At 53.4% G+C, this 12,010-nt stretch overlaps 1 protein-coding gene across 1 annotated transcript in view; it reads right to left on the reverse strand.

Annotated features, from left to right (window-relative positions):
* BCOR (BCL6 corepressor) overlaps positions 1-12,010 on the reverse strand; it is a 47,233-nt gene that overhangs the window by 22,536 nt on the left and 12,687 nt on the right. Inside the window, 4 exon segments of the mRNA XM_033200861.1 lie at positions 3-1,829; positions 1,832-1,862; positions 3,129-3,207; positions 4,548-4,673. Coding sequence (XP_033056752.1) covers positions 3-1,829; positions 1,832-1,862; positions 3,129-3,207; positions 4,548-4,633 — 2,023 coding nt within the window. The 5' untranslated portion in view covers positions 4,634-4,673.

Raw genomic sequence — 12,010 nt, forward strand, 5'->3', positions numbered from 1 at the left:
TTTGCCATGTAAAGAGAGGGGACTTACAGCAATGCCCTCGGGGGCTGGGTAAGGGAGGTAACTCCTGGGGTAGGGAATTGGTGGGGACCTGAATGCCTCATTTGGAGACAGAAATATAGAGCTTGGTGGAAGGCCGTTCTCGTTTGCTTTGAAACTCGGTTCTGGGTTGCTGGCTTTGGCGCCCTTGCTGCTGGTGCTGCTACTGTGCTTGGCAGGAGTGGCCGGGGGCTGGCCCACGTGCTGAATAACGGATGGTGTGGTGTCTACGGAGCTCCTGCTGGTTTTGGTGCCATCTGCATTGGCATTGGGGGCGGGTGACGCAGAGGCTGGGCGGCCTGCACTCGACACTGACCCTGAAACGTTAGTAATGACGGCATCCGTGCCGCCCATGCGCGGACATGATGAACTCCGCTGCTGTGGTATCGCCCAGTCCAATGCCTTGTTTTTCAGCGACATGCTTTTGCCATTGTTCTCTTCGTTAGGACTTGGCCCGGGCACCACCCAGGAAGAGGGAGCAGTGCTGATGATTTCAGATCTATAGATAGCACAACCATTTCCTGGAGGAGACAGTGTTTCTTTCGGAATCTCACTTCCGGAGAGCACTAAGCCACTTCCAGCCCTGCTGTGAACCAGGACTGTGGGAGCCATCTTTTTCATGTGGTCAGCTTTGGAAGCATCTACATCCACCACTTTAGAAGACAAGTCTAGTGGCTTATCTGTGACGTCTTTGGTAACGGTCTGCTTCTCCAACAGAGGAGGTGAGCTGCCGTCTTTTCTGTCTTGAACCGCTGTCTTCCGGGCATGCCCGGGCACTGGCTGGGCACCTTCGCCCCCTTCCGGAGCCTTGGGATACTTGCCGTTGGAGAGCCTGGCCGCGGGGAACTCGCTGCTGACTGTCATGTATGGCTTCGACAGGGCAACTGAAGGAGAGGTGGAGATCCTGGCATAGTGCTTGTGGAACTCCGAGTAGGTGTCTGCAGAAGGCTGGGTGGGAAGGTGGACTCGGGGTGAGGGCCGAGGCGAGGGAGGCAACAGGAGAGCTGTGTCCCCCGGCAGGCCACTGGTGACCGCCTTGGCAGAGGGAACCCTGGGCTGCTTACTGTTCTGGATGTGAGGATAGGCGTGGGAATCAACGGGATTCCCAGGGCTGACGCCCATCTTCCACGGGAGGCTTTTGTCTGCGCAGTGGACGAGAGGCGGGATGGCTGGGGAGGCCGAAGGTGTCGAGAGCCTCATGGGTGATGCCAAGGATGATGGGATGTGGGGACCGACGTAGTGAGGTGGTGGCAGGTAGAGAAATCGCTCCCCGTTGGTGCAGACTGGAGAATACAGCGGCTGGGCCAAGCTGTAGGACTGCTGAGGTAGCAAGGCCTTGTACATGTTCAGTGAATACTTATTTGGCGAGTCAAGGAAAGGGTAGATGGCTGGCGTGGCACCCTCCATGTAAGGATTGACCCAGGGCAGCCGCAGATAACTAGCACCATTGATGTTGAGAGGGCTCTGTTTGTCGCTGGCAGGTCTGTCCAAGCCCAGTGTTTCTGCTGTGGCTACAGCACTTTTTTGTATTCCAGGCGGAGTTTTGTATATAGCACTGAAGCCATTTGGGGGTTTTCCAGAGACAGCGGAAGCCTCCACTGTCTCGGGTGTATTCGGTTTGAACTGCATCTCTGGATTTCTTTCCGAAGAAAACCCAAGGCCACCTAGGGTGCTCGTGGCAGCCTCCCGACCTTTCTCTGAGCCCAGTCCACACAAGCTAGAATAGACGATGTTTCCGGGGACCCGGAGCCCTTCCCGGATCAGGCCAGTGCGGTCCATGCTCAGTGCTGCCAGCCATCAATTCTATGGGCCGTGCTCGCATCCACCTTTGCAGAAGAACAACACGGGTATTACTGGGGCACTCCTTCAAGGCAGCAGTACCCGAAGACACTGCCAACTAGTTCAACGTGCCATCAGCCTTAACATTCAAGCAGAAAGGGTTAAAGACAGGCTTTGGGGGGTAAGGGTCTGTTTCCCTTCCCCTTTATCCAAACCCCTTTGCTGCCTGCCTTCTCACCTCTCAACTAGTATCCCGGAAGCAGGGAAAACGTTGGTCCCTTTGGACTGGAGGCCCATACATTAATTCAATCATCTATTAAGTCTGAAGATTGTGGCCAGGCACGGTGGCTCACGCCTGTAATCCTACCACTTTGGGAGGCCAAGGCAGGCAGATTGCCTGAGCTCAGGAGTTCAAGACCAGCCTGGGCAACACGGTGAAACCCCATCTCTACTAAAATACAAAAAAATTAGCCGGGTGTGGCAGTGTGCGCCTGTAGTCCCAGCTACTCGGGAGACTGAGGTAAGAGAATTGCTTGAACCCGGGAGGTGGAGGTTGCAGTGAGCCAAGATTGCACCACTGCACTCCAGCCTGGGTGACAAAGCGAGACTCCGTCTCTAAAAAAATCAAAATTAAAAAATAAAAATAAAAAAGTCTGAAGATTTTTACCTTCTCAGCAAAAATTCTTTGCTACAACTGAGAAGCCACCAACTCCAAAACTCTCAGCATCACCTTCATGGGGTACAGAATTCACACTAACCCTCCCTGGGCCTATCAGGCTTGGGGTGGGTGTTCACTTCATTTCCCCTGGGTGCAGGAAGGCATGACTTAACAGAACAAGAAACAATCTTCGATGGGACAACAGGAACAGAAGACTTTAGCAGCCTCATTTCTAAATCAATAAAGAGGCCATGGGTCAAACTGTGGTTGTGTCTTCTGACTTCCTCTCCCTTGTGTCTGAAGTGACAGTCCTGTGTTTCTTATTTTACTGGAAAGGTAAACCCTAAGGGGCTACTTGGAGGCTGGAAATTTATCCAGCTGGGAACGCTGATGTGGCATTCAGCTTATGGAAGAAAAGAGAGTACACATCCCACCAGTCACTAGGGGACAGGGACACGTATGGCGAGGCAGGAAGGCAAGACAGGAAGAGCTTGGGTGGGGGCCTTGTCCTGTCGCAGAGGCCTCCGACTCAGCCCTGCTCTGAACCACCACCCCTACCCCATTCCCCACCCTTTAAAGGCCTGCAAATTAATACGATTGATTACAGATCACTGATATGCAGATATGGCATCAACAGAAGCTATTAATCTCTTACCACGTTGTGGTTCAAGGGATTCTCTTCCCTCAGTTCCAGTCTGGCTTTTGAAGCGTCACCATCATTTACAAGGATTTTCCTATTTAAAAGGATATACCAACTTCATGAAAGCATTCCTCACTAAATCTAGCTTTCACAGATCTCCCCAGAACAGACCAGTTTCTACTAACCCCATTTTTAGAACTGTCCTTAACCCTCCGTCCCCACCAGCTGTCAATGGCCCATATTGAAAGTTGCCCCCAAATGGTGATTCAACTTGACCAGGAAAAACAAAGGAAACGCAAAGCTTTCACGAATTACAAATATGATGTCCCCAAGGTAGGTAAGCCAGAAATTAAGCACAACCACTTCTCCCTCAAGATCTTTTTCTCTAGAGGTCAAGTAGGCCAACTGGAGCTTGGCTGTCCCAGCCAACCCTTATAAACTCTCCTGGAGGGTAGACATGAAGTGGTAACACAGCCAAATACCAGACGGGGCTGGAAGGCTGGAGTCTACGGGCTGGTGGCCTCATCAACCACTTCCGTGTTACCCAGGAGGGTAGGCTTTCAAAACTTTTCCCAAAACAAGTTAGGGACCATGTCCTACGAAATGGTTTCCATGGTGATAAAAAAGCCATATTGACTGCCTTTGTCAAAATGACAGGGGGATACACACTAGTATCATACAAATGTCAGCTGTTCCAGGCTGAAGAGGAAGTTGCACATCTGTGCCAGGCTGCTGTGGCTGCCCTGGGACTTGTTATCAGAGAGCATCGATAAAGAAAGTGCTTGGTGCCAACTTCCAAATCCCCAGGATAAAAATCGCTGACAAGCAGCAGAGGAAAAGTTTCCTCATTACCCCAAAGAGCAGCTTCAATCATCTACTGCTTAGCTGCCTCCACCCCACACTCCAAAATTACTGATTAGGAGGCATAACAGAGCTGTCTGGCGACCAAAAGCAGGTGCCAGTGGCCTCCTGGAACAGGCAGCAGAGGACAATGAGAGATCCTGGGCTTCAATGAAGGAAAAGGGTGGCTCTCTCCCCATTTATTACTGAGCAAACTATTTGTTTTAAAAGCACATTGAATGCTGCTCCACCTGGGCCCACACTCCTGACATTTAGAGTTAAAGCAGCATATAGACTGGGATTAATTCTCCTTCATAAATATGAAATAATAAATTAAGGACGAAAGTGCACTGAAAGGCCGCTTTAGGGGCTAATCTTTTAAAGGGCGGCAATGCTTCGCTGAGCCAGGTTGCCTGTTAAAACTGTAAATCAAGAGCGGCCGACTAGGCAGGAGCTCTTTCTTTCCCACCCCTTTTGGGCCCACGGTAGCTGTGAGAAGGTGAGGAGGGCTTCAGCATGGACATGGGCTCCGCTCAGGAGCGTGAGGAAGGTGCCCACTCTCCCCTCAGGCCTGGCCCAGGTGGGCGCATTCACCTGTCTTCGCTCGCCCCACACATGCGGACCCTCTCGCTGTTCATCCAGCTGTGAACGTTCCCATACAGGGGGGTTGCTGAGAGCATGTCGTCTTCCGGGATGGCAGCTTTGCTTCAAGCGTCTAGTCTGTTCAAAGGAAAGAAAAGAAAAAAATCCCAGGAGATTCAGTAAAGGAGAGCCAAACAGGGTGCTAGAGAAGGCTTCTTTCTAGGTGATTCATACAGGATGCAGATCGGGAAGGCAGGCTGTGCCTGCTGTCTACAGTGGTCTGGGAGCCAAGGACAGACACCTGATTCGAAGGGACAGCGGAGGGGCAGGCAGCTTCCCTGGTAGGAGGTGCTGGGGCTGGAGAAGAAGTTTAATTCGAAACAGGCAGCCTCATCCAAGGCACAGAATGCATCCAGGACACACCACAGCACCCGCCCACCCCCTTTCCTCTGAAAGTGTACAGTGGTCATTCATTCTTGCCACTTGTTAAAGAAGGTAGAGAAGACTTGATTCAACAAGGGGAGGCTCTGACAATAGGTTCAGGGATGCTGCATCACTGGGAGGCACACAGCTGATCTTTTCTGGGGCCAAAAGGGTGCGAGAAGGGTGGAAGGCACAATAGCGAGGTGAGCAGTAGGTCCAGGTCTCAAACTACCTGCGTTTCTAGGGCTGAATTTCCAAGGCTGTCGTGTGTGTGACTTACAGATTGAGGGTGAAAAAGAGTCGGTGGGCTGGTGACCTGCCCCACCGGAGCCCTGGATTAGATTAAGCACCTAACCCGGGTGGTTTTGCCTGGAAGCTACAGAGGGAGGCGGCTGAGTAATTCAATGACGCCTGCTCACTGGGGACGAGAAATCATTAGCGAGCACAGAAGTCTTAGCAGCCCTGGCTGATGGGCTCCAAGCCACTGGCACATGGGAGCCAGCAAGAAGTCACCCATTTTCCACCTCCTGGGAGGGGGAGGTTGCCAAGGCAGAGGAGCTCAGACCACCTCCCACCCCATCTTACCTCCTCTGCCCACCGCCCCCACCCACATCACATTCTAGTTTGCTGCATGAGTGAAGGGTCAGGACAAGCTGCATTTTATTAACAGGATTATCACGGCGCGTGATTTATCCTCGTGCAGGATTTTAATTGCTCTTTGGAGGTTGAGCCGTTTCTTTTGACTGCGCTTCAGCCCATATCCTGCTGTTAAATGCTGGGTTAATAAGTAGGGGAGCCTTTAATGCCTGAGACCGATGGCCCTCGGCAATTCCCTGCTCACAAACACATCTCAGTGTCCCCTGCCCGGACTGGCCATGGCATTTTTCCACGGGACCCAAACCTGGGTGTGAAATAATTGGTGTGCAGATCATCAGGGGAACTTTCTTCTCCTCCCTCACACACCCACCACACAGTTTCCGAAAGCCCAAATGTTCCCTAAGTCGACACATTCCTTTGTTAGAAGGAAAAAATATGCAAATGCTTGCTTTTACACTTTAGCACACGGAGCAGACTGCCAGGTCGGTTGGGTTGGAGGCACCAGGTCCGGGGACTTTTCTGTGAGAGTGACTGAGGGTGGGGGTTAGGGGGACACCTGGGGGATGGAATCCCAAAGCCGGTCTGTACTGCCTCATTTCTTTGTCCTAACTAAGTCTTTTGTCCACCAGCATCCCCCATGGGCCCCCATCCATAGAAGAACGTCTGTTAATCAAAATCCACATGCACCGACACACCACGTATAGTTAGAGCTCAACAATGAGGCTGGAAGAGAGAGAAAGGGTCCAAGAAAAAGGCAGAAATCTGCAGAGGCATCAGGCATGATGGGGTTCTGGAAAGCTACTTCCCTAGGAAAGGTCTCCAGACAGCAGCTCTTCCAGTGGGCTAGCCATAGCGCCCCAAAAAGACTGACTTGGCTGTTGGGGAAGGTTCTATAAGGGTTCGTGGGCTTTTCTTCCATCTTGCAAATACACAAATCAAGTGGGGAAGGCCACCACTGGTGCTGGGCAGACCACAAGGCACATTCAATGTAGTGGCAGTGTCCCCTCTCCGGCCCCTGCTGCCCCTTCTAACAAAAGGAAGACATCCTGGGTAGGATAACAGAGAAGGTGGAGCATCATTCCGGATGCCAGTGTGTCCCCGTCATCAGGCTACAGCAGTGGGACTGCACCATGCCATCCCCTCACTGTGCCATGATGAAATGCAGAAATTACATCATGAACCAAAGGGTCACTCAATCAAACCCCCAAGAAAAGGATGAGAGAAGTGTGTGCCTAATGAACCTCGATCTTCTGGTGTCCCCATTCTTAAAAATTGGCCTCCCCTTTAAAAAAGCTGCCTCCAGCCAGGCAAGGTGGCTCACACCTGTAATCCCAGCACTTTGGGAGGCTGAGGTGAGTGGATCACCTGAAGTCAGGAGTTTGAGACCAGCCTGACCCACAAGGAGAAACCCCGTCTCTACCAAAAATACAAAATTAGCTGGGCGTGGTGGCGCGTGCCTGCATTTCCCAACTACTCGGCAGGCTGAGGCAGGAGAATCGCTTGAACCTGGGAGGCGGAGGTTGCGGTGAGCCGAGATCGCGCCACTGCACTCCAGCCTGGGCAATAAGAGCAAAACTCAAAAAAAAAAAAAACCAAACAAACCTGCCTCTTACCCACCTCCCTTAAGTAGACACCTCGTGCAAAGGACCTCCCAGCACCTTCTTGGGAAACAGACTCATTATACTGAGGCCCAGCCCCGAAAAGGCCAGCAGTTGCTTCCCTTCAAAGGGCCTTTCTTCAGCAAAGGCCACCTGGACTTAGCAGAATGTAACTGCAGTTTACAGGCACCTGGACCTACTGGGTGCTTTCAAAGCATCTCCCCTTCTCCAGGGCTCCTCCTTCGGGGTTTTCCATATTTATGGCGCACAGATAAATGATACCAGCCATCAGAACGAAGTGTTCTCAAATGCACAGGGTCAGATGGAGGGTTGAGGCTAGCAGAGTGGTTCACTGTCGTGTGTGTGTGTTTTGGGAGGAAAGGGGTGGAGGATGGGGCTGAACATAAAAGCAAAAGGAGGGAATACATTGTTGGATCCTGCTGTGGACTTATGCATACATGAACGCGCACGCGCGCACGCACACACACACACACACACACAGACACACACACACTTATAATCTTTAGCTGCCCCATGAACTTTTTGTGAACTGTTTAAAAGTGGAGGTCTGTTGAACAAACAGCGGCGCCACTGCCAGCCATAATTTCATTGCAACAAGCTAAAGACTTTTAACTCTTCGGGTTCCTGGCCGAAGACGGAGAGGAGTGGAAAGGGCCAATGAGCAATGGCCCTGGCTCGCAGGAGGCCCTCCTCCTGGGTGACAAAGAGCAGTCCAAACCCACAAAAGCAGGGGCCTCCTTTGCAAAGGCCATACGGCTCACACCAAGCCTCTACTGAAGAACAGGGGTCACCTTTACCTACACCCCACCCTGGTTTCTCTGGCATGTACAATGAAGGGGACATTGGGGTAAGAAACAAAAAGAGACTGGGAGGCAAAGTATAGTGACATCGAACTTCTAGAAGCTGCTGTTGAAATAGCTGGGGCCTTTTTTTTTTTTTTACCTCTAAGGCCAAGTGCTTGGAAACTGATGTTGCTGACCCTTGGCAGCAGAATATGGTGGAGAGGGCAAATGATCTGATTTCAATGACAAACAGTGCCTCGGGGTGCTTTGCAGCTATAGATGAAGCTCGTTTGCTTTTATTTTTCAATGCCCACCTCCATCCCCCACTTCTTCCAAATGCAGGCTGTGCTTCCAGAAGTGCCAAGATGTGTGAAGTCACTCATGAAAAGCACTTTACAAGCACCAACCTGTTCCACTGTGAGCTGCAAAGCTGCACCTTGGATCTGGGTTTTAACCCCTTTTTCTAGTAGTGGAGAGAAGTGGATAAAGGTGCTGGACAGGGATGAAGAGGAAAGACGCTGAGAAGAGGTCAGATGGGTAGGGTGTGGGTCTCTAAAGAACAGACTGGGAACTGTTCCAGCTGCCTGCTGGAACATCCAGGGCCAAGTAGAGAGACCTGGCTTGCGAGAAGCAGGCATGCACACTGCACACTGCACACTGCGTGGTCTCTAGCTCTTAGCACCAAGGAAATGGAATGCATAGGAGAGCTTGGGTCACCCTCGACAGACTCTTGAGTAGTCACTCGCTCCACAGCCAAGGGTTACGATGAGCGCACTGAGCTTGGCCTGGACACTGGGGAGAGGGGCCTGATTGGCAGAAGGGGGTTGAGGGACCAAGATCATAAGCCATCACTCCAACCTTGGCATCCCAGAGTAGGGGCACACCCACCCTCTGTGAAAAGATGTGAGGGCAGACCACAGGTCCCAAGTCTTGGCCCCTTTCCTTTCCCCTCACCCCGCCCCCTCCTGCACTAGGCCACTTTCCACTGCCCCCACCCTTGAGGCGCCGATCAGTTAAAAGTCTGCGTATTACACTTGTCAAGTGGCACTGACAATATGGAAAGCATGGCCACCAAACTACCTCTGCTCACGCCTCCCTGCTGTCCACACAGGCACTGAGGGTGGTCCATCTCAGGGTCTTTTCTTGGGATCTCTCTCACTAGGTTCCCCTTGTCGCCACCGGCAGCTATCCAGCAGTTAATGGCCAGAAGGACTGGAGAGGTTCGCAAGCAAGGGCTTCCAGCTCAGGTGGCCAGGCAGGCATTCCCAGCCAGTGTGCTGGGGTCCTCTGGCCAAGGACTCTTCAGGGAGGGGTCTCGCTACTGCATGGCTGGTTCTCTGTAGAGAACATGGTCACCACAGCCTCCCGGCTCCCACCCTTACCCACCGCGTGTCTCTGGGCAGGTGGCCTAATCTCTCCAACCTTGGTCCCCTCTGTAAATATTTGGCATTGTGTTTTCCAAAGGATTAAGCTGCACTATGGACTTGAGTTTTGCCTGGCAATAGCTGGTGCTGGCCACGTTTAACCTCACTGAATAGTATCTGACTCCACTAAACATACTGTGTAGTAAGCTCCAGAATCACAGCACAGTTTCTTTGGGGCAGTATCACCTCATCCTGCGGGGGAGACTGCGGCAGCAACAGAGAGGGGGTCACAGCAGGGAGGGACCTTCAGCAGAACTGTGTAGATTTTACAGAAGCCCAAACCTCACCACCCGCCAGCCCTTCCTGGGGTTGCTCCAAACAGACTGCGTCACAGCAGCAGCGCTGTGCTCCGGGTTTCAAGGAAGGGACGGGTGAAGAAGTTCCTATTTTAGGATGTGAGGGGTGGGGGTGGGGTGTGTGGGGGTGGAAGATGAGAAGAAAAAGCTCTTCCAGATGTGCAGTGTGGCATGGGTCCTCCAGGTCTGCTGGGGAGTAACAGACCCCAAGGCTGCCCCCCAGGTCCCTGGGAGGCAAAACCGCAGGCTTCCAGGGGTGTGGTCGAGGGAGGTGGCTGGCCTGGTCCCAGCCCCTCCCGACCCCCTCCCCCGAGAGAGTTGGGGGTGAGGGAAGTGATCCAGCCGGCCCAGGTGCTGCCTCTTGGCACACTCCAAGCCACAGCCATAGCCTGCAAGGGCATCCCCGCCCACACCTCCAAGTTTTGCACTAGTAAGAGGGAGGGGGAAGGGGAAACTCTTCGGCCCGGACCACTGGAGCACCCAGAACCTTCCCGGCCTCCTCCCGGGGCGTCGGGGTCAGAGCGGAGAGCCACACGGGCTGGGAGCGAACTTGGCCCCGGCGAAGAAGAAAGGGGGAGGGGCGCCCCCGCCCCGGGCTGAGGCGCTTCAGCCCGGAGCGTGAGCGGTCGGCAACAAAGGGATTTTCTCTCCCACCACACACGCCCGTGCTGCTCGGGCTCGCCCGCTCCTCCTCGCCGCTCCTCGGCGGAGGTCCCAGCGCGCGGGGCCGCACCACGGCACACACCCACGCCCTCGCGGCGCGCCCCCGCCGAGCCTTCCAGGAACTCCAGCAGGCTCCCCGGAGGCGGCCCGACCGCCCCAGTTCCCGACCCTAGGTAACCCCTCGGACCCTACGACCTGGCGCGCTCTCCGTGGTGCCCCTTCCCGAGGCCCCGCCGCACCTTCTGTCCCCATCAACGAATCCGACGAGAGGAAACTTTGGGTGGGCGCAGGGAGAATCCAAGACCTCCCGGGAAACGCCGCCGAGTCCACCGGGGGAATGGGCACGGCAGACCCCTCCTCGCCATCGTTCTGGGTTCCCTTCCGATCATACTAGAGCGCTGCTGCTCTGGACGCTTCCCCTTACAAAGATGTGAGCCAAGTGTCGCCTACTGTAACGTGGGAAGGGTGCGAATCTCGGGGATTGGGGTCCGGGGTGTAATCTGCAAGGGCTGACCCTGAGGGTCGCTGCCGAACCTGGAATGCCCGCTACACTCCCCTCCTCCAGGCAGAGCCCATGGCCCGGGGTCAGGTGTCCCCAACCTCTCTCTCACAGGCCAATGGGGGACACTTGCCCTTCTCCCCGGATAATCTGTCCAGGCCACCCCACCAGCTTTTTGTTCCTTTCACTTTCCTTCATGGTTTTGCCACAGGGGGAGTCAGGGAACCACGTGTGTATTCAAGAGAGGGCAAATTTAGAAACAGGTGTCCCCTCACAGGAGGCCACCCAGCAACAGAAACCCAAGTCAAAAGCCAGGAATCCCTCCTTACTCTTCTCCCCACTCCACGCAAAAAGAAACCACTTGCCCCCTTTGGTCTAGTCCTTGCAGAACTGGTTCCCCACTTGGGAGTCTACACAACCTGGGGGCAAATCCAGAATAAATGTTCCACACCACGCCTCCAAAGGCTGTGTCAATGAACTTTTGTTTTCACCAGGGCTTTGTAGGAGTAAAACACGAATGCCTTCGCCGCTACCCCCCCCCCCCCCACCACCACCGAAGGGAACAGCTATACCGTAAGGCTAATAACAACAGCTATCATTAGTATACACAGGAAGCACAAAGGAACTTTTAATGCATAAAAGATGCGTAAAAGGCAGGGGTCCTGCGATCTGCAAGTGAGTCTCTCGCTGATTGTGCAGAGCCTGGGAGTCCCAGAAAGGCTGGGATGAGGGTCAGAGAAGGAGAGGGGCACCCACTTTCTTTACAAGGAACAATAGGAATCCCATGTCTGCTACTCAGTCACGGAACTCAGAGCACCCAAAACAAAGCCATGGAACAACTGCGGTATAGATGGGGGCCCATGAATTTTTGTAGCTGTTCAGGGCTTAATTACTCCTCCTTGATCCGTGGGACTAGACACGACACCGCCAAGGTTAAAATGCCCCGAACAGCGCCGAGCAGATGTGAGCGAGCTGGCAGACGCGCAAATGAGGCCTGCCTCGGAGCACGATAACAAGTGACTAATACATTGCATATCGTTGAAAGAAAATTATTTTTCTCTAATTTGCATTTGCTTGGGGGAAAAAAGCCAACGCGAGTCCCTCCTCACATGCACAAGTCTAATCCTGGAAATACAGCCCGGCTGCTTTAAGAGAGCTGGAAGGAGGGAAAG

This window comes from Trachypithecus francoisi, unplaced genomic scaffold, assembly GCF_009764315.1.
Source record: "Trachypithecus francoisi isolate TF-2019V2 unplaced genomic scaffold, Tfra_2.0 Lachesis_group6, whole genome shotgun sequence".
Lineage (NCBI taxonomy): Eukaryota > Metazoa > Chordata > Mammalia > Primates > Cercopithecidae > Trachypithecus > Trachypithecus francoisi.